The sequence below is a fragment of the Ruditapes philippinarum genome, unplaced genomic scaffold (assembly GCF_026571515.1).
Source record: "Ruditapes philippinarum isolate M1 unplaced genomic scaffold, ASM2657151v2 ctg4967_1_1_1_1, whole genome shotgun sequence".
Lineage (NCBI taxonomy): Eukaryota > Metazoa > Mollusca > Bivalvia > Venerida > Veneridae > Ruditapes > Ruditapes philippinarum.
Genome location: NW_026855845.1, coordinates 37,292 through 61,678, shown reverse-complemented (window position 1 = coordinate 61,678; position 24,387 = coordinate 37,292). Strand labels below are relative to the sequence as shown.

The 24,387-nt window shown below is 32.8% G+C and overlaps 1 protein-coding gene and 1 long non-coding RNA gene across 2 annotated transcripts; one reads left to right on the top strand and one right to left on the bottom strand.

The window, feature by feature from the left end:
- Positions 1-859: 859 nt before the first annotated feature.
- LOC132744586 (micronuclear linker histone polyprotein-like) lies at positions 860-16,492 on the bottom strand. Its single transcript, XM_060733343.1, has 5 exons — positions 16,350-16,492; positions 5,351-5,478; positions 4,186-4,300; positions 1,522-2,087; positions 860-1,346 (listed from the first exon to the last, which is right to left on the bottom strand). The coding sequence occupies exons 2-5, from the start codon at positions 5,428-5,430 to the stop codon at positions 860-862; spliced, it is 1,248 nt and encodes a 415-aa protein (XP_060589326.1). The 5' UTR covers positions 5,431-5,478; positions 16,350-16,492.
- On the top strand, positions 2,581-3,477 carry LOC132744584 (uncharacterized). The gene is made up of 2 exons (XR_009627721.1): positions 2,581-2,943; positions 3,238-3,477. It is a non-coding gene; the product is annotated as an uncharacterized LOC132744584 (long non-coding RNA).
- Positions 16,493-24,387: the final 7,895 nt, after the last annotated feature.

The following is a 24,387-nucleotide window of genomic DNA, read 5'->3' as shown; positions in this document are numbered from 1 at the left end:
ATCCTGCATGTGATCTAAACAAAAACTGAAATCAGATCACTGCGTACCCCTTGTTAATCTTCACCTTCATCAGTGTAAGAAATTCGGATTTGAATCCACTAGGCCGGTCGGACTACCAGATTGGAATATTCACTAGCCCAAAAGACATTTCAGTAGCATGATTCATTTGTTCAAAGCAGTTGTTTATATTGCCTCTGAAAAAACAGTAGTCAGGTCGGGCTTGTTACTGTAAAAAGTTGGTAGCCCGAGGAGAAATTTAGTAGTCAGGGGCTATCGGACTACTGCTAATTTCGAACACTGCTTCATTTTACTTTTTTGATGTGAGGAATCCCTGATTTTCTAAATTAAATCTCAGGGATTTCTATGGGATCCCTGGCAAAGACAGTTGTGTCGACCCCTTGACTATTGTGAATTAGCAAAAAAAACATATACAGTAGGGAATTTAAGAGTATTTTATTATCTGAGGGATAAGTTGATAGGATCTGCAAAAAATCTTATTTTTACCCATAATTTCTGCTTTGATTATTTACAATCTTCACATTTAAGATCGGGCAACCTGCTTTTCCTGGGGGCAAGTAGATTTTCAAAGTTACTTGCCCTTTGGGCAAGTGAAAGTCAAAACCTTAAGTAAACCCCTGTTCATATGTGATGAAGAGATCCATAGGTGACATTAAAACATTTACAAAGCTTATGAAATGTGAACCTTACTTTATCATGTCATGTGAAGCATGAACTTTCAAATAAGCCACCTGTAACTTTAAACTACTATTATTCACTGTGTTAAAAACCAAACAAAATGTTCTAAACAATAAGCCATACTTTCAGAAATTTAAATATGTAAATATTTGTTATAAAATCTCTACTTTACTGACCTACTACTAGCACAGGAGCCCGTCTTCTTAGCACGTGTATGCCGCCGTAAGCTATTCAGCTCCGGCGGTGAGGATTTTGAAGTTGAACTCCCCGTAGCACCTTTTGGACTCTCCGATTTCTGAGACTTTTTGTCCTTCTTTTTCGCCTTCTTATCCAACTTGGACTTTTTATTTGGTGGCTGTGATGTGTTTGTGTCCCGGGAATAACTAGTTCCTGCGATTAGAAAACTAGCTGGCAACGCTTGCTCGTGAATACCGTGATTTGTAACACTGACTTCGATTTTTCTCTCTAATTTAATATCAACGTCAGTTTTAGATTCCACTTTGCTGCACTTAGCAACAGGTTCAACAAGCGATGTTGCAGATTTAGCGGTGTTTGATCTTTTACGATATACGCGATATGTTCCGGGCCCTTCCCCGCACGGGGCCCGTTGGGTTGCTTTTCTTGGTTTTGAGGGCTCTCCTTTTTTTGACCTTAATTAAAAAACTCTTTCCGCGTTCCTCAAGTTTTCCTGTTAAAGGATCCTTAAAAAGTGAGGCCCGGATAAAATTTTTTCCCGCTGACAAAAACAAAGAGCTGAACACTCTTTCCTTAGAGAAAATTTTCTACCTAACAGAACCAAGTTTTTTTGTTGACTTAAAATTTCACTTCCGACTTTTTCCCCCTTTTTTAGTTTTTTTACCCTTGCGGCACTTTTCACAATTCGCAGTCAGCAAGCCTTCACTTGACACAGATGCTAAACTAGAACCGCTATTGCTTCTGGTTTTCGAAGAGCTTACAGAAGCTTTAGATGATGAATGAGAAGGTGCTACAGAAGCAGACTCTATGTCAATACTTGATAATGTGCTTGAAACAGACAATGCACCACTCCTTTTCCTGGATCTTGACGATTTTGATGAAGAGGGTTTAACAGATACAGAGCTAGCAGATGTCTTTGAACAAGATAAATTAATTCCACTTTTCTCGTTATTTGATACGCTAGATGCAGACCTTACTCTGCCCCTACTTCCACTTCCTCGTGGCGGAGAATTTGTCCTTGAACTTAAACTTTCCTCACTTTGTGACCTTTTTCTGTTACTAGTAGAGTCTGTATGTAATAATGTTTTAGATTTAGAACTACCCGAGCTTGATCGCCTTCGTCTTTGTGTAGAAAACTCTGTAGAGCTTTCTGATGAATTTGCGTTCAAGTTCTGATTAAAATTTATTCCAGCTTTCTGTAAAAGAAGAAAAATATAATAAGACTTTTAGCTTCATCTTGCTATTTCACTAAACTTCTATAATAAGCCAAATTGAACACAATGTTAGACCATGAATCAACTTCCTGTATAATCATTTTGTTCTTCAGTGGTTCTTACACTGACATAGTGAAAAATATCATATGGTGAAATGGCAGTTACTGTCATTCACAAAAGGCAATATCATTACAATCTCTTTACATACAAGCAAGTGATGCAACAATGGACATCAACAGATACCTTATAATATATATTAAAAATATAATTGTATACAAATATGAAAGAAAGAGATTTTATGTGGAAGCATTTATAACCTGTATTCATAGTTTCCAATATTTCATGCTTGACAGGTTTCATATGCCATTGGAGAATTAAAATATTCAAAGACCAAAAATGTCAATGTTTGTATCTCAGGGTTCCCGCTGTCGCTCGCCAATGGCGCCAAATGCGACAAAATATTAATTCTGGCGCATAAAATCTTTAACTGGCGAATTTAACTTGCACCAACGTAAGATAAAAGCATCCGACAACTAGAACACTTAAATATCATAAGCGGCCGCGTCAATTACATAAGCCGCCCAAATGTGAAAGGTCACACGCTATTAGTTTGTTTATCAAACTGTATAATCAATTATGTCATCAATTTGTGTGACACTTCGGGAACATGTAAAGATCAAAGTGTAAATGTGTTAATTGGAACAATTTACGTCTTTCATTCTCTGACTTGGAGCACTGATAATTACATGTGCGGTCAACTGATCGTCTGGTGTTAGTAGAGTACAGAGAAGTGTCAAGTGAAAGATCTTCCATGATGTTGACAAACATTGAACTTTAGGTAAGTTGACTCGTCAACTGATTAAAAATAATTACAGTTTGAAATATTTAATCGGATGACTATTAAAAGAATAATTTCACTAATGATTGATCTAAAGCCACTGTTTACTGCAATTTTAATATTTTCATATCTGAATGTAAAGTGCTGAAGTGTCTATTCAGTATTCACATGCAAACCCTATTAAAATAAACAATATTCTTCATTGTTAAAAATACTAAGTATCTATTTCATTTTTTGATTTTTAGATGAAGTCAATTTATAGTAATGTTGTTTTTTTTTATTTTGTATCTGTAGATCACCAGATTGTCGGGTAGAAGCTGGGAAAGATCTTGGCTCAGTCCAGCCTGTGAGAAGAACTGCTATAGGCAAAACACTGGAAAACAGGACCTCCCATGACTAACTTAACATGATGTTTTTGATTACATTTATGTTGTCATGTGTATTTATTTAAATGGAATTTGAAAACCACATAATACTATGTCTATATTTTAGATAATAAACATGTGCAGCTGTAATAAAATGAAATATTATAAATATGTGTTTGTAATCATATATAACTGCTAGCATATCTTAACAAAGATAGGCATGTCTCCCTTGCAGAATTATTGGCTCCAACTTTGGAGCAATTGGCTCCAACTTTTTATGATTGGCGAATTTGGTGGCGCAAACTAATTTTGACCCAGAGGGAACCCTGTATCTCTGGGAATATTAATTTGTTAATTATCATCTATTTGTGACTCTTTTAAATGTCATTGGACTTTTGGACAAGAAACAACCTGTGTTAATCTTGGCAATTTGTTTTAAGAGAATTGTCCCTCAGTGAAACAACACATTTCCATTTTAACATTTCTTGACTATCACATCAATTTTATAGCATTAAATAAACCTTTAATAAATAAGCACACTTTCAGGTACAAACATGAATTTGTTTATTTGTGTAATTGGGTTTTATGTCACTTCGACACAGTATAGGTCATATGTCAACATTCCAGCTCTACTGGTGAAGGAAGACCTGCTGTGCACTTCTGTACATTATTTTAGGCAAGAACGGGCACCTGCACCACAAACGTTCTGTAAGCTAGCTGGATAGCTTCATCATATGAAAGAATCCAAAGACTCAATTGGGAATCTTACCCACAGCGGTGAGGGGCAAGTGGTTTGAAGTCAAAGACCTTAACCACTCGGCCACAGAAGCCCCTACAGAGATGAGATAAAATGGCAAACAACTACTGTTATACAAACCTTTTCTTTGGAGCCTTCCCTAGCAGCTTTCTCTGGCTTTATAACCACTTCAGTATCGTCAGGTTGTTTGTCCCGGCTCCTGGTCCTCCTCGCTATAGCAGGACTTCTAACCTCTCTAGAAAACAAATATCTTATATCACAGTTCAATGATATTCAAGACGTCAACCCAGGAACAGGGCTCTGTTAGTGGAAGTTTTGGGAGTCAGTTACTCCTTGTTTCTGGCTTGTGACTTTCAAAATATTATGCTTTATTTTCTTTTCCTATATAATGTGACTTCCAATGTGAGAGACTTTGCAGTCTCGGACATCCAAATTTTTTAACTTAATGAAAGCCCTGCTAGAAATCTTAGGTCTACGCGTATACCCAAACTTGGACTCAAGAGCCATGATTCAAATCACCTTCAAGCTTTCACCATGATCAAGCTTATATAAATTTGTTGTAAATAAGACAAACGTGGTTCCCAAACCGTTATACCAGACTGAAACTTATACAGGCAATTTAATACTGTAAAATCAGGATAATTAGAACTTTACTAAGTCAATTTTAATAAAATAATTTGATAAAGCTTTCATAAGAGAAGTTATAATTGTTGAATATTAATTGGTCAATCTTAAAGTAAGCTCAATTTCTTGTCAATATATCTGTTTACACACTTAATTAAATAAATTTTCAGTTACGCTATGGACTCATCAGGATTCTCTTTCACAAGGAAATATCTTTTTTTATAGTCAAATAGTGGACTTTTAATGAGTCAAAACATATTCTACTTATGTCTTTCATAGGAAGTCCTAAATGTCTGAATGAAATCAGTTTGAAGACCAAAACTGACAATTTGTATTAATCAAAGAACTGTCTGAAGTTCTGACTCATTTCATATGTTACAAGTTACAACTTCTTCATCATTTAATAACAATGCACGATGATACATTGTGAAATCAGTGTATTTAATTTATTGTATTTCCTCAAGAAAATTAATTAGCCTTTGTCACTGTCTAAGGACTCAGATTCACAGCCTCTGTGACTCAAGCAGTGAAAATTTTTAGTCATTTATCTTTAAAGTGTAATTTACTTTATTTAGTAGGTTTAAATCCAATTCTAAATGTTTTATGCAATTTGGAAGCCCTTTTAATGTTTATATTCAATCAATATTTCTAGATATCTTACCTATTTGTGTGTCTGGCCCCTGTTTTACGTGTGTGTTGTTTACTCCCCCCACCTGACTGACAATCAACTGAATCGGCCATAGGCACCACACCTCATCTGGCTCATGCCAGGATTAGCCAGGATTGTAGCTGAAATATAAGACAATTTTTAGCTATTGCTATGTATATCTTGATATTCTTAATAGGGCTTAACTCTTTGGTCAATCAAAGATTATTTTAACATGCCTTTACATATTTGCACATACTCAAAACTGAGCCACTAAGCTTACTTACAGCATCAATGTAACAAAAGCATCACATGTGTTAAAAGAGTTTGTCTGTTAAGGACAAGAACTTTCATATTTGTTATTATTGAGTACTCTACAGGGTCATAACTCCATTAAAAATGCTTTCAGTATAATGCCTTTTGGCTTACAATTTTGCTACATCATGTTCATCAAGTATTCCCATTTTCATGTTAACAGTTGATGCTGTTAAAAAAAAAGCAATATATGAGAAGTTAAAAAGGGACATAACTCTTAAAAAAGATATTGCTTTCTTGCATTACAAATTCTCCTTGTCATGGTAACCCTCTTAGTTTTGAAAAAATTTAACTCAAGGGATTTTGACAAAAATTCTTAGAATTTTAAAGGGACTAACTCTTAAAAATATAGCGTTCACAACAATGTCACTTGTCTAACAACTATGCCATGTCATGACACAGATTAGTTTCCAAATTTTATGTTTTGAAATCATAGGGAATTGTGCAGTTTTTTTTTTTTACTTGCATACAAATTAAACAGCTTATATTGTGTATTCTAAGACAAAACACATTTGTGTATTTCTAGTTGTATACACGTTAAGTTTACATATCCTCAGTAGAATTATGAATATCGTATTCTGATTTATTAAAATTTAAATCTTTTTTATTATCATTATTCAATCATGACTTAAGTGTTTGGTTACAGATGTAAATTAGGGCAGTGATTTTTCTACTTATATAACAGACTCCGAAAATAGGCCTCTTCCAAATTGAAATTTTTCTTTAAAATCATGCAGTTTCCCCAAAAATCTGAACTTAACCCAGCTTTTTTACTTCCCAAATCAGCAATTTTAGCAATAATTTTTCCTAAAATCAAGATGCTAAGGCCTCTTCCAGATTTAGTGAGAACTAGAAATGTGTCCATAGAACACGGGTGCCCCCACACTCCACCAATTTGTCAATTTATGTCTCTAGGTAAAATATTTTTTGGCTACATGTGCCCAAGTTGAAAACTAAAATTCTTCTATTAAGTAAAGGGAAAATACTACAAATACTGCATCAAATCAATAAGAAAACCCCAAGGTGCATAAGTACACATGCTGACCAACATTCTTGTAAACTTTCAGGCTTACAGGTCAAATACTTCTTGAGTTACATGCACCACAAGTTGAATACTGTAAATTTTTACTAAGACAAGGGCAATAACTCTAAAAATACTAAAAATATCCACATGAAAATACCCAGGTGCACAACTACACATGCTGAGCAACATTTTTGTAAGGTTTCATGACTCTAGGTCAAATACTTTTTTAGTATAATATGCGACAAAGTTGAAAATTGGAAACTTTTACTAATTCAAGGGCAATAACTCTACAAATACTAAATATATCCACACAAAAATACCCAGGTGCACAACTTCACATGCTGATCAACATTCCTGTAAGGTTACATGACTCTATGTCAAATATTTTTTGAGTTACGTGTGACACAAGTTGTAAATTGGAAATTTTTACTAAGTCAAGGACAATAATTCTAAAACTTCTAAAAATATCCACAAAATAATTTACATGTCCATCAACAAGTTAAATTTTTTCTAACTAAGTTTCCCAGAATTTTATTTTTGTTGAGAATGTAAAGTGCCAGATAATCATAAGTCAAACAGGCTTATTAAGACAGTGAAAATGAAGAGCCAGTCAACAGCACATAGACAGTCTAGAATATTCGAAATCGGCGATGTAAACACTAAATGGACATGATTTCTAATATTCTGAGAATCTTGAACAATGAAAATTACCAAAACAGTTGCATAATATTTTGAAAAAACATTGTTTTCTGTTTTAATCTGCGGAATATAAAAGATGTTACTATACACTATACATACAGAAAGACGTTGTTAATTAATAATAACGATACACGCTTGAATTAGCCACTTGAAAAAAAACTTTCATCTAAGCGATGAAATTACAATTACCACAGTCATACTTCATCGAAAATGTGACAAATCGGCATGGGTACATAATAACTTACGTTTACCAATTCATTAAAAATTAAATCATTATGTATTCACATCATATGCCGTGTATATTGATAAGCGGACGGCTTTCAGTTTTTGCAATCCACAAATTGACCAGTCAGTGATTGGCTTAAACAGCTTTAATGTGGATAATTTGTCACGCCTACTGTACCTGTAGGCGGTGCTAATTGCTATGTTAATTAGAAATTCATGTGACAGCATTTATTGACTGACAAACAGTAAAGATTCCATGCATCCACCGGAAATTATGACACCCGAGCTGGTTTTATGACGGGTCAAACTAGTGCATATCAGAATTTTCACAGGTCAATGTCAAGACCTGAAGTCTCAGGTCAAACGAACACCTAGCTTCTTCTAGAAACACTTGTTTTTTTTTAAATTTTATTATTATTATTTTGCTATTTACATTTAAAGAGCCATACAAATAGCCTCTAGTGTGTTTCAGCTATCCATACATGACCAGACTTCCCGAAAGTTGAAAAAAACTGTCAGACATTCGGTCTGACAAACCATGAAAATCTGTCGGACCGAAACAAAATCTGTCGGACCAAATAAAATTGATCAAAATCAATGAAAAACTTGTGTTTGTATTTCAAAGACACTTTTTGTTTTTTATTTTTTCACCGTAAAAATCAGCACAATCCGTACAGCGCATTTTCATCTCCTCCCTGTCATACACCAATGATTCATGGTTCTGCTTCCATTTTTCATTAAATTTTATTGCTGTTCTGCGCACTCTTCTGACGTAGATTTTCGTTTTTTTCCCAGGTTTGGCACCTTTAGCTACGCAGGGTTGTCATTAACATTATTTGCAGAAGGTTTGTTTTGAACTTGAGGCGGTCATTTCTGTCTTTATCATGCATAACAAAGAGTGTTTTCTTAGTTTTGAGGCGGCCCATATTGCATTTGAGACAGGCATTTTGGCCTCCTGCCGCCTCTTAATGACAACCCTGGCTACGCCATTTTGTTTACATGCGGCTTGGATAAAAGCCAGACAGTCCGACCGATCCGGAATAAAAAATTGTCGGACCTGATCAAAATTTTTCGGACATGTCCGTCGGACCGACGTATTTCGGGAAGTCTGCACGACTCATGTAGGCCTGAATCTTTTGGCTAGAAGTACTGGTCTGTATAAGTAGCCACTTTCTGACAGTTTATACTGATGCCTTATATTTCCGTCATACCCATAATAGGGCCCGTAAGTCTCGTTTACTTTCACTTTCGATTTACCACTTCCGGGTACATCGGCAGACTTATTTACCGTTACGCATATAGGTAACCCGAAGAACTCGAGAGATATAGAAGTTAAATTTGTTTCGGTCCGCTTCAGATTTGAAGGAATGGAAAACACTGGTCAAAAAATGCAGGTAGGTCAATTATCTGACAGAAAAACGAGGGATTTATAAAGTTAAATAAAACTAGTTTATTTTCGGATAGTAACAATTTTTTCGGATGTTTTGTCAAGGTAGTGAATTCTAGTTGTTTAGCTTTTAGTATTGTTTAAAAACTACTGATGTGAGAAATTTATTCAAACCATTTTAACTTATTGAAATAAACAATTGAGAAACACTTTAATTCTAGTGTTTATAAAAGTTATACAAAATTCGGACATTGAACAGTAATTCGGATATTTCATCCCTTCCATTTTATCAAGATTTCAATTACTTACATTAGTATAATAAACCCAGGTCCCAAGTAAGAGTTTTGATTATTAAATAATTAGATGGATAGATCATAGATGTATGCAAAGTTTAATAGTATTGTTCCATTTCTAACTATGGAGAATAGTATCATTTTAGGCACTAACAGTAAACACTTATTTTCTTATTCTCTTCCTTTTTCAATTATATATACATGTTAATATGGTACCTAGCAAATTATGATTGAATTAAAAAAATACAAGAGGGCCATGATGGCCCAAAGTCGCTCAACTGTATATAGGCCCCCAGAGCGGGGCCAGTTTAAACCCCAGGGCTTTTATTTGAACAAACTTGGTTGTATATGTAAGTATATATATATATATATATATATATATATATATATATATATATATATATATATATATATATATATATATATATATATATATGTGTGTGTGGATGTATGTATATTGTATGTATATATATATATATATATATATATATATATATATATATATATATATATATAATGTATATAATGTATATATAAATATTAAATATATATGTATATATATAATATGTATATATCTAAAAAAAAAAAGTCGAGCTAATGAATGACCCCCGGAGCGGGACCAATTTTGACCCCAGGGCTTTTATTTGAACAAACTTGGTAGACACCCATTAGAACATGTTTCATGCTAAATATCTTAGCTGTAGCTCTTTGAGTTCTTTAAAAGAAGATTTTTAAGTTTTTACTATATGCATATAGGGAAAATCAATGATCCCCTGGGGCGGGGCCAATTCTGACCCCAGGACTTTGATTGAACAAACTTTGTAGACACTCACTAGAAGATGTTTTATGCTTAATATCTAACCTCCAGCTATTTGGATTTTTTCAAAAAAGACTTTTTAAGTTTTTGCTATCAGGGCCTTTTTACCTTCTAAAACAGGGGCCGGTATAGGGCTGCTTCCCCAAAGAAAATTTCTTTAAAATCATGCAGTTTTCCCCAAAAATTGAATTTACATCAAGTTTTTTCTTCCCCTTTTGCAAATATACCTTGTAATTTTTCCCCAAAATTAAGGGCTGGGCTGCTTCCCCAAACTGTGAAAAAAAGCCCTGGCTATACACATATAAGGAAAATCAATGACCCCCTGGGGCGGGGCCAATTTTGACCCCAGGGCTTTTATTTGAACAAACTTGGTAGACACCCATTAGAACATGTTTCATGCTAAATATCTTAGCTCTAGCTCTTTGAGTTCTTTAAAAGAAGATTTTTTAAGTTTTTACTATATGCATAAAGGGAAAATCAATGACCCCCTAGGGCGGGGCCAATTTTGACCCCAGGGTTTATATTTGAACAAACTTGGTAGACACTCATTAGAAGATGTTTCATGCTAAATATCTTAGCTTTAGCTCTTTGGGTTCTTTAAAAGAAGATTTTTAAGTTTTTACTATATGCATATAGGGAAAATCAAAGACCCCCTGGGGCGTTGCCAATTTTGACCCCAGGTCTTTTATTTGAACAAACTTGGTAGACACTTACTAGAAGATGTTTCATGCTTAATATCTAAACTCTAGCTATTTAGGTTTTTTCAAAGAAGATTTTTAAGTTTTTGCTATACACATATAAGGAAAATCAATGACCCCCGGGGCGGGGCCAATTTTGACCCCAGGGCTTTTATTTGAACAAACTTTGTAGACACTCACTAGAAAATGTTTCATGCTTAATAGCTAAACTCCAGCTATTTGGGTTTTTTTAAAGAAGATTTTTTAAGTTTTTACTATATGCATATAGGGAAAATCAATGACCCCCTGGGGCGGGGCCAATTTTGACCCCCAGGGCTTTTATTTGAACAAACTTGGTAGGCACTTATTAGAAGATGTTTCATGCCAAATATCTAAGCTCTAGCTCTTAGGGTTTTTGGTTTTTTAGAAGAAGATTTTTTAAGTTTTTCTGACTGGTTGCCTTTTTAATGGAATTTAAATTTTTGAACAACTTTGAAAGGGGTCCACCTAAGGATCATTTCTGTAAAGTTTGGTTGCAATTGGCCATGTGGTTTAGGAGGAGATGTTGTTTGAAAAGTTTGACGCCATTTTTTGAAGGACGCACGACGCACGCAGAGTGATGACAAAAGCTCACCTTTGAGCACTTCGTGCTCAGGTGAGCTAATAATATTTGAATAAACCATTTCAGATGTGTAGACAGGGAGGTATATGACAAGTACATGTATAGAATATACAGTTCTTCACTATGGACCATTAATCAACTGTTTACACTGCCTATGATCCTGAAATATCTATACATCAAAGGTAAATACATGTAAAATAATTGATTAATTTTTAGTTGAGATCAGAAAGATAAACAATTATCAAAATATTTTAATATTTTTTGGATTTCACTGCATGATAATTGATAAGTAAATAAAACATGAAAAACAGTCATGTTTCACATTGAAGAAGATCAAAATTTTTGACTGTTATATATTACATGTATGTGTTGTTGTTTATCTTTAATGTTTATTTACTTCAAATATGAAATTTTCTGTCAATCATGTCAAGCTTATTAAGTTTAATGTAAATATCATTTCTAGTGTTTTACTCAGCGAAATATATTCAGGTCTAACATGTTAATTGATTTTTCATTCTGCAGATAAAAAGAAAAAAAGATGAAGGGACTTTGTCCATGAAGACCTTTATTGCAACTACCATCTTCCAGTTCCTTAATTTGAGAATGATATCAGAGAACACACAGTTACATTGAAATATTAGTTTAATATAAGCCACTGAGAATAGTCAAATGTACTTTCCTAAAGAAGATGAATGACATGCAGCACAAAAATCTTGATGTAAAAGAGTATGATTTTATGGTATTTGACACTATGATTCCATAATGTAGTTATCTTGTTAATGTCACAGTGATAGAAACAGAGTAAAATATCCACATTTCATTGCAGTTTTAAGTATTAAAACTAGATGTTCTATAAATACCAAAGTAGAAAACACATCAGAGATAAGGATTTTTATGGAATCACAGTATAGTCATATGTCATTATAGACATTAAATGATAATGAAGTAAAGATGAAAAAAAAATAGCAAAACTATTATATATCATCTACTACTAATATTGTGAGGTAATCATTGATAAGCTCACAAATTTGCATTCAAAGCTGACCATTTTCAACTAGAATATGTTTTATAACTCTATGATAATTTGTTCATGTTATTTATGGTAATTTTCAAACTCTTTACATTTGTAAAAGGAAACATTCTTATTCTTGTATAAGTAGACTTTCACAGTGTAAAGGTACATTGTCCAAATAACTAATAATAATTTCAAGTGCTTTCCTGAAGTTTTTCTTCCACTGGAATATCAGTGTGATATATTTGCAAAGCAGTGCACTATAAATTGTGTAAAAATAAAAGTTTATCAAACTTATGAACTGTTTTTTTTTTTGTTTCTACTATATGGCATATATTTATAGCAGTGCTTGATCATAATAGTTTATCTGCAAAATAAGTGTCACTGTGTATTTTAAGCAATGGTTAGATTGCTTGAATATGCAAGCATTGACTATAGTAAATACTATGCATGTCATTTGAATTTTGTCTGTCCTGAAATCGAAACAGACACTATCTAAATGATATTGATGAAAAGTTCTTGACAGCTCTTCAATGACTACATTTACACATGGACAAAAGTTAAAAGCATTCATTGTATGTTTTTTTAAAAAAAAAAACATTGACAACTTTGAAACATCCCAATGGGTATATTAATGTACCAGTGATGTAATTGTTTTGTATCAAGTGCAAACCCTAAGTGCTGCTTGTTTTGTATAGATGATTCACTTTTGGTCAAATTTCAACAGGTTCAATACATTATAAAACAGGTAATTTGAAACACAAAGAAGTATATGGTATGTAATAACTGTTCCTCTGTCACTAAAATCTTTCAAGGAATGCAGAATTGCAAGTCTTCTCCAATTTTGTGATTAAGAGACAGACTAGTCTTGGGCTTTCAAGGGCTAGCAAGCTACAATGTAGTGTTTTGCTACAGAATACTCAACACAGATGAATTGCATTAATATTGTTTACTCTGGTATTACTACCTGTCATGTACAATGCAAATCATGGCTTTTCTAAGAGAAGTGACAGGCTATTACTGAAAGGAAATTTACACATCTTGCCTCAGACACAAGTTTTTCTTTGAGATGATTTTTATGATATTTAAATGATGGTTATAGATTACATTACTTTTACAATTGCTGTGATCATGGTGATAGTATGAAATGAAACTCAATCAAGATAGAAACATTTTAATGCAGATCATTTATCTTTTTACCATTCTTGTCACCTTATGAGTCTGTTTAAAACAATTTTATCTTAACTGTTTTGAAACTACATGATGCTTGGTTGAAACTGTTTTGGACAGCCATTTGCAGAAGATAAATTATCTTTGAATAATTAAGTTAATACAAAGTTACAAATTTATGACAGGTTATTTATTTCTAACAAAGACAGGTTATTTATTTCTAACAAAGACAGGTTATTTATTTCTAACAAAGACAGATATTTTGTTTAACATTTTTACGCTGACATATATATCTTTGAAGTGTCTTCAACCTTAGTTTTTATTAGAATACAAACATTCAGTCAGACCGTTTACACAAGACATGGAGCTTTAAGAAGCTTTAATTCAGTCAAAATATGTAATGGACTGCCATGTCTCTACCACTTTGTACTCCAAGACTGTGTATGGACATTTCCTTTTAACTATGTCAGGTGGTATCACTATTTGGTTTCTAATCTGACGTTGAACAGTCCAAAATAAATCAAGAGCCATGCCAAGTACTCAAGATCCAACCATGAAATCACATACCTGCATATTAAGAAAATTTATCATGAGTTAAAAGCAATAATAATTGGTCAATTCAATCATTTTCATATTGTCATGAATAGAAAATAATGTTGAAAAGGAAGAAACACTTCTTGGTGTCCTATTTTTTGTAGATTTGCTTTGACAACTGATCTTTAAAAAATTGTGATAGTGACTAAGTTCTTTTAACCATTTACTGAACATGATTTAACTTAAAAATATGACACACTTACTTGAGAAAAATACTTTAATCAGTATTTAACATGAATTAACTACATATGCCATACTGTTTGTTTATTTAGCTACACTGTAATTATTTACAAAAACGAGAACATTATCTTATACAAGAATATTTATTTTTCATTAATGTAGTTGAAGTAGCTTTAAGTATATATTTCTTACCAAAACGATTTTACAGCAGAGCATGCATGTGTATTTACATCGGATACTGACGTCTTTCATCTCACCATTTTCCTCTGTCTAAATATCTACACGAGCAAAATATTTCATTAAATTTTATGACAATTTAAATTGGTAATATACAGCTTGACTGTTTATGCTTTATAAAGATAATAATAATAATAAATAAAATTTTCAGTTAGAAGAAAATATATTCAACTAAAACACACTGATAATCATATTGAAACGTTTTATCCGAAATATGCGCTGTCCGAAATTTCTAAACATTATATACTTCTGAGAGATAATCAGGTAGCGCTATAGAAAATTGATGAAATCAAATTCACCAGTCTGAAGTCAGATGCGAATGATGTTCACACAGTATCAAATAACAAATTTATTAGATTTACATGGACATGAAAAATATTACAACATTTATTGCGATAAACTGAATTCGAAATGACACACCCACCTGAAGATTATACGAAGTTGTCTTTCATTGATACTTGTTCACAAGATGAAGCCATTTGCATTTCGTTACAAAACAAAACACTCTGCCAATTTCTACATATCCTTTGCTTTTCCGTGTAAGTTTTACTTTCCCATCGGCATACAAGTATTACCCAATATAGATAAGCAATGTTGTTGATATTTGTTTGTACCCGGAAGTGCAAAATATCGTGAAATCCCGCAAGTCACATGACGAGACTTACATACCCTATTCCAAGTATTAGGCATAAAATGCCACAAGTGCCTGCTAGACATTGTGCACCTTCCAGGAGTTTTACTTTCACTTTTTTATTGTATTTTTTATCAAAATGTTACATAGACGACTGAGAAACTTGATTATTTTATTCATATTAAGCAGGTCTAGGATTTCATGTTATTTATGGACAGTCTGTAAATTTTTGGACGATCCATAATTTTACAGATTTTTTTATCTGTAAATTTACAGACATGAAGTAAGAAAATAGCAGAAGTTGCATAAAAACTCAAAACCGCAGGTTAAATTGAATAAGGTTACATATTATATGATTAAATGTAACAGTATGGTAAGATTCAGAACAATTTGATGACTTTCAATTTTCACTTTTAGCAAAAATTTCAAAATCATCATACAAAGATGAAACTCACCCCAATACCTTTGTAAATATAAACAATCAATAAAACAACTTGTCTTAAGCTGCGGATTTTAGTGTAAAACTAAAAACAGCAAATTTCTCATTGAATATCTGTAAATTTATGGATTGAAAAATCTTTAAAATTTTAGACTATCTATAAATTTACAGACAGTCCATAAATATCATGAAATCCTAGACCTGTTAAGAGCAAAAGTAAATTATTTCACCATTTTAATAAATTTTACTTTTCATACTTTCAAGAAAATTGTCTTTATCTTACAACTATTGAGATATTTACTATATCATAATCTTTCACGTGTTTCATTACAATGGTTGTTCACAATATTTGCTTGTTTTAATTCATTATGAATTCAATATAAATTTGCAAGTTTGCATCATATTTTTGTGTACCCCACCCACTCAAGATTACATTAGTCATGATTGATTTAAAATTCCATAAACCGAATTCTCAAGAAATATTGTTCGATAGTGATAAATACCTTATGTTCAAAACATATGCTGTCAGATTTATAAAAGGAAAATCGCAAAAATTGTTTTGTTCCTCGAGTTCGTAACGATTTGCCTTTGCTTTTTACGTTAGAGAATTTCCTTGGTTTCAGTGGAGAAATACAAGACATAAGGCATGGAAAAGACAATATATTATATGGAGTAACTTTAATAGCACATACTTGTATGGTATACTGCTATAAATATTAAGGAATCGGCTGATATCTTGATAATTTTCTGTGTTTTCTGTGTTTGTTGGGAAACAGATGATCCTTCTGTAAGATGCGTGCGCATTCAGTTATATTTCCGCTTTTGGTTCGTTAATTTCCGTCATGTATTATTTCGCAAAATTAAGAAATGTAGGGTGTCTTAAATCATGGAGTACCAAATTTAGCACAGAGTTACACACCATTTAACTTTCTTTAGACGTTGTACCATATATATCCCAGGCAACCATCCTATGTGAATAAAACAACACTCGGCAATTTCCGTAAAATGAGGCCCTTCACAGTATCAACCCTGGCAAGTATTTGTATGTTTTATCTCAACAAGGGTCTTCTTGTTCGTGTATTTTCACTAGATCTAATTGTGTTTAAAATGAAATAGGTTTATTGTTGTAATTATGGTATTTATTATGCCTATTCACCTAGCGGACCTTTGTCTACATTTTATCTGGGATTTGTCCCAGATTTTATGCATCATCCATGGTGCGTGCCTACTCTATTATGTCATTTCAGTAATAACTTCAATACTCAATGACTTTGAAAGTTTCACACCGGTTCTTATTGTTTAAATTTGAGTCACATCGGAATGTACCCGCGTCTTTCAAATCAGAAGCCAAGTTAATAGACAATTGGAAGAATTGACAAAATAAAATAAACATTATCTAGACCGGACTGTCCCCTCGTATCATACTATACAACATTAAATTTAGCATTATTTATATATTTGCATTTACTTGTTAATTGTTCTTGTCATTGGATATAAAGGAAATCTAAGGTTAATGACACAAGTAGATTATACTGAAACATGTTTTATAATTAAGTGCAACATGTTTTATATTTATTGACAACATATTCTATATTTAATTATGTCATTTTAACATGTTTTATAATTCATTTTAACATGTTTTATATTTCATTCCATATGTTTGATGTTATCATTTTCACTTTATGTTGGACTTTACATGTGTTTTATTCTTTAAAATAAAAAAAGGAAAGTACACATATTCTTCTTGATATTTTAGATGTCTTGGAAGAGAGTCACAAACAGGGGCAACAACTCCTGAATTACTTAAACAATAGAGACCGTGCAACAAAGCACAAAACATATATATCTCTCTAAGAAGACATTTTTTATGTTACACTGACAATATGTGACATACAAAATTCACAAAGCATTCATACAGATTGTTGTATTATTTCATGGCTCGAAGTAATGTTGTCAATAATAAAATAAAATTATTTATAAAAAGAAGATAAATTGAAGGAAAATTGCCATTCTTTGTACACTTCTGTTTTTTTGGTGCATGTCTTTTCCTCAATATGTTATATAATATCTTTCAATGACTTTTTGCAAGCTTGGTCAAAATACCTTTAATTTTTTTTGTATTCTTGCCTTTTTGTAGTACTAAGGTTTACCGTAAAGCACATTCCGTTTGTTTACGATGTTAAATTGTATTGCTACGGTGTTCCGTTTGGACAACAGTGATTTATATTTTCGTCCTTACCCCCGATGTACGATGGTAAGATGGAGAAAACGCGATGGTACGATGATACGATGATGAAAACACGATGTTACGATGATGATAACACGATGGTACAATGTTGAAATTGCGATGTCGCAATGGTACGATGGTGAAAAGTGATGTTATATCGAGATTTTATCTTCGTACAATGGCGGCTACACCATTGTACCATCGCGTTTCCACGATCGTACCATCGCACCATCATGTTTTCAACATCGTAAAATCGAGATGTTGATCATCATCACGCCATCGTCTTCCGGTGGTCATGCGCAATGGTATGTAGATGAATTCTCATTATTAAACCTGCACTCTGCTTGCGTATCTATGAGATCTATCCAACTATGAAGTTGATGTCTCAAAAATACTTTGAGTAATGGCACGATGGTGAAAAGGCGATAGTACCATGGTGAAAAGGCGATGGCACGATAGTGAAAACGCGATGGCAAGATTGTAAAAACGCGATGGAACAGTGGTGAAAAGGCGTTGGTACGATGGTGAAAATGCGATGACACAATGGAGAAAAGGCGGTGATACAATGGTGAAAACTGGATGGTACAATGGTGAAAATATGATAGCGTGATGTTATAATGGTGAAAACGCAATTGTACGATGTGTACCATTGTGCACCGCGGGTAAGGACGAAATTGCATGCACGAATGTCCAAACGGAACACCGCATATTCCCTTTTGCAATGTGAAGAACAAAAGTAGAACATTGAAAGGAATATAAACGGATAAAGCTGTTACAAAACATAACACCTGGGATGATTTATCATAGACACTTAGAATGTAAGTAAACTTGTGTTTTAGTTTTAATTGTCTTTGTAGTTTTCTCTCTTACCGCAATTTATATCCTGTAAGATAGAACTACTTTTTCAGATTTTAAAATGCAATATCATGCACTATCTAAATCTTGGAAAATCATTTAAAGATAAAATTAAGCTTTATCCGTTTCATTTAAATTGTAGATGACAACTATCGGCACTGCGTTATCTTTAGTTACATTTCTCGTCATGCTAGAAGCAGTGACGTCATGCAAACATACTTCTCCAAATAGAGCTTATGGTTGTAGCGCATGGGAGATGTTGGGGTTTTCTGGGAAATCTCTTTTCGATGATCAATGTAACATGCATGTCGTGTGTTACGCATGTGTTAGTACATTTAAACATATTAATATTTTCTATGTTGATATCTGCTCGGCATTATTCAGCAATAAGGAAGAATGTTTCAGAGTTTAAAATGTTCAGTGCCTTCAAAAGTAACTTAATAATTCACAACATTTCAGCTATATATATGAACTATTTTATACACAAAACTGTGGGTCGTTAGAATGACGATCAGCATTCGTATTATGTTCAATATTAATATTCCTGACTTAAGATATTTTATTGACATATCCCATTGTTATTCCCCTTACCCGTAAATGGTAACTTTTAATACGTAGTAAACGTTTTCCAATTTTACAATCAAATACATATATATTCACTTCTTAATTTATTTTGTGTTATGTTGTGTTTATATTGAAACAGCAGGTAGTTAATAGTTATGCAGTAAAAAAACATTTCTGTCAATTTTAGGGCTTTGCAAAGGGGTATTCAAGAGATGGTTGTGATAACGCATTTACTAGTAAAATGTATAAGCGCTGTGAATCTTTCAATAAGGAGCAGGAACTGACATCATGCTTTGTCTATGTGAGAAGAGTGTATGTTTTTGTACTTGGATTTGAAAGTTTTGATTATGAAACTACAGCACCCGATTGGTGCAACGAGACTTGGGTTGATAAATGTCTCTCTAAGAAGAAAATATATCTGTTACACAAAAACTGATGACAGAATGCGATATATATAGAACATGTAAGACTAAACAACACATTCTCGCAGATTGTTGCAGTACTTATTGTTAAAGAAGTATTTTATTTTGACATATATTTGACATAGACTCATAGAATAAAAAGAGAAAAAGTTGGTTTTTTATTTGTCTTTAAATTATATCTGAATGTACAAACACATTGCAGTTATGTTTCTAATATACCTATGAATATTTGTTAGGTAATGAGTTTAAAATCTGAAATTTATATTGAACAATATTTCCACTGCATAAACTTTCAGTACTATATAAATGTATACAAGCATGCAACACAAAAAACGTGAAATGTATTCAATGTACAAGGTCGCTACGCCACCCACCACCCCTACCGACAGCCGGTCACAATAATCACTTTTGCCTTTTGTATCATTTGCACCACCGAATAACAGATCAACTTATCACATTGTTCATTTATTCGTGTTCAATAAACAATGAAAATCCATATGCAGTGTGAAACTATAAATAATTTAAACAATTGGCTAGAGTTTAATAGTTTATTGTCTCATTCCAAGCACGTCATATATACAATACATCACAATGTTCAATCATATTAAAACACATGTTGGACAAATCTCGATAGATTTATAAGAGACATTTAAAAACATGATGATACTGGTAAAATATATTCTATAGCTAAAAACCAATTTACTTTATAACCAAGTTACATGTATATATAACAGACATTTTTGCTTATTCCTTCATGAAAAAACAATATACTTCAAAAAATAATGTCCAGAATATTTGTGACAATACTACTGCAATTTACTTGTTTTGTGAGTGAGGCCAAATATGTTCATACAAAAGCGTAAGTTTAGTGCAGCATACATGTACCCAGCATTGCTGTATAATTATCAATATTCAGTAAAAGAGTAATAATGTTCCAAATGAATGCATATATCATGGAGTATAAGATTGTAACACAAAAATCACCTGACTGTGAAAGGTGTGTGACTTAATATATTCGAATAAGTACATGATTATGCTAAATGTGTGATCCAATAAGTACATGATTAAACATGGTGTGTGACCCAAGGTACAAAAGTGTGCATGATGTGTGATCCAATAAGTACATGATTGAACATGGTATGTGTCCCAATAAGTACAAGATTGTACACGATGCATAACCAAATAAGTACATGGTAAAACATGGTGCGTGAAAGGTCATTATTCTGCACTATCTTAAATGCCAGTATAATGAATAATATTAACAATAATTGGTTGGTTGGATATATTTGACTGTCTAAGGTGATCGCCTTCCAGCATATGATACATTTGTGTGCCAGTGTAGATAACATTAGTAGGGTACAAACAAACTGCACTAAACTCGGCCTAAAAATCAACCATTTAAATCAAGCCTATACACAATATGTCTTAATATTCAATGTCGATACACTGTGGCAATGTACTGCTATATCATTGCCACAGTTCAATCTTCCTTCACAACCAAAATAAAACAAAAATATCTGTTTTACATCTTCAATTATAAAATATAAAACTAATTGCTGTTAAAAATTATGTACTATGTACACTACTATTGTTACATTTCTACTACTTTAATAACAGGATTAAAACATCCTATTTACACATGAACAAATTCCTTCTTTGTAGTATCTGGAAGCAGGTTTTGGCACTAACTCTTATTACATTAGTATTACTAAATATAACTTTTAATTTCTCATCACTGTTCAGGTCTATAAAATTGTTAACAGCAACTGCAGCTTGTTCAAAAAGTACATTTCTTAAATCATTGTATAATTGACATTCTAGCATTACATGAGTTTCATCCTCTACCACATGACAAAATGGACATAGACGTCTATCTACCTGGAGGTTTTCAAATCTTTCGGTTTCTATACGAATTGGTGCTACACCACATCTAAATTTGCTAAAAGCTGATCTGTGGCTAACAGGCAAAATCATTGAACAAAAAGGTTCAACACAATATTTTTCTTTAAATATACAATATGTCCGTAATTTATTCCGGCCTCTACCTGATGAGCCCGTAGGTGCATTAATTTTATCAAACCACTCTGTTTTAAACTTAGCAAACATACGTTCTTCTACAGCTTTAACAATATCATTCTTGGATATAGGCATGGATATATCATTATATATTGAGGTCTAACTCATTCTACTGTTTACGAACCAAAAAATAACAGTTTTTACATTTGATTGACTTACAGGAGGCCCAGAGCGCAATTCGCTTATTTATTCTTGTAGTATTTTTACATGAGAGACGGGCCCAAGAATTGACTAATGACTTCCATTGTCGTACATGTGGCGGCACCCATCCCATATCACCAGAAACAGCTGCTGTTGGTGTGTATTTCCCAACACCAAGAAAAAACCTCATTGCCCGATGTTGCACTGCTGCAATACAGGAATAATTTTTATGACCCCATATAGCAGCTCCGTAGGCAATAACCGGCCATACAACAGAGTCATATAATTTGGTAAAAACCTCATAAGGCAAACCACCAATAACTTTGCATTTGGCGATAAGTAGACCTAAGGCACTGACTAGCGCTCTGAGCCACCATTTTAGCTGTTATACTAAAATCTAAATACTCATTAATTAACAATCCCAGATATGTATATTTGTCAGAATAAGAAATAATATGTTCACCACATCTAAATTCATGTTCTGATCGTGGCATAGACTCTGTTCGGAAGTGCATGACATTACATTTATCAGGATTAATACTCATATCATTTCGACCACACCAGTCATTCAATGCATTTAACAATAATTGTAGAGCATCTTCACTATCTGCCAGAAGAACGATATCATCTGCATATAGTAAAATGCATATCTTTTCTTCTCCAATATTCACACCCACATTAAATGACTTTAGATAGACAGCAAGGTCATTAACATATAAATTAAATAACAGAGGTGATAAAATACATCCTTGTCTTAAACCACAATTAACATCAAACCAGTCTGTTTTATGACTATTTATAGTCTAACACTTGCAGAAACTGTAGAGTACAATGATTTAATTGCAGTTAAAAATTTTTCCATGTAACCCAACAGATATAAGTTTTGACCGTAAAATATTCCTATTTATACAATCATACGCCTTGCGAAAATTTATAAAGGCTGTAAAAGTTGATAGCTTACATTTCTTACGTGTATCTATAATATCTACTAGTGATGAGATCTGATCTATCGTACTTCTCTTATTTCTGAAGCCATTCTGTTCATCGACAAATACATTATTTTTCTCCACCCAATCATTTAATCTCATATTAATGATTCTACAATAAACTTTATATACGGACGATGCAAGTGATATACCTCTGTATGACAGTGGGTCTCTAAGAGAAATCTGACCATTAAAGGAACAATTTTGATTACTATCTTCTGTTACAAAACACTGTTTGCATCATGATTTGTAATATTAACATGATTAAACAATGAGCTAAAATCCATTCTCCACTTATCTAGAACATCTTGTATACAATAAGAAGTAGAACCGTCCTCTAACAAAACTTCTTCTGGTATTTTATTTTTACCACTATAACTAACACCAATCTTACCTATTGATTGCCAAAATTTATTCTGATCAACCTCACATTCCTGTATCAAGTCATTTTGTAAACTATACCAGTAAGTGCGCTTACATTTCTGCACTTCTTTGTCAAAACACTTACGACTATTTACATAAATAGCTTTTAACAAATTACTATTATTCCTCACTTTACAACTTAACCAATTTTGCTCTGCTATACACAACTTAGACCACAACTCAGTCAAATGGTTATTCCACCATGGTTTCTTAATTCTACATTTTCTAAAATTACTATTATTATTTCTTACGGTTCTGTATGATATATTTGTATACATACTATCTTTCACAATATCACACCATTGCTTATACACCCTGTCAATACTATTTTTATTTACAACAAATTGCTCCAGATTATCAATTAAAATATTAATCTTATCTAAAACAGATTGAGTATTCATAAAATCATTTGGAACATTTTCCAGATCAAACTTATCATAACCGCTATTAACATAATCTCTACTACAGTTCTCACTTAGATTGACAATATTTGTATTAATTAATTGTATTAATTCGCCATGACAGTAATGAGTGATCTGGTAAGCAGGTAGGTGAAAAAACACCAATATTCTGCAACAATTCTGTCACAGGTGTTACAAGTCTATAAAATCATTCATACTTTCATGTAGCGAAAAACAGTAGTCTACCACCGATGAGCCCTTAACAGAGATTGATGTAAAATTGTCACTGCAATTGCTTCTACCATTTAGTAAAGACATATTTGTGTTAATTAAAAAATCTATTAAAATTTCACCATAATGATTCACCGTAAAATCTATAACTTTTCTCTGTAAAACATTATCTACCCCAACAATGAAGTCACCTAAATCGCCACATCGACTATTTAGGTCTACACAGACATAGATTGTACCTTCTTTTTGGTACTGATATATACATGCTAGTAAATGATCATAAAAGGCATAAACATAAAAAAAACGAGAACAATTTTCAGGAGGCAGATAACAGACACAAGGTAATAAACAATACTTGTCTTTTTATGTATTAATTTCAGCCAAAAAATTCCTTCAAATGAATT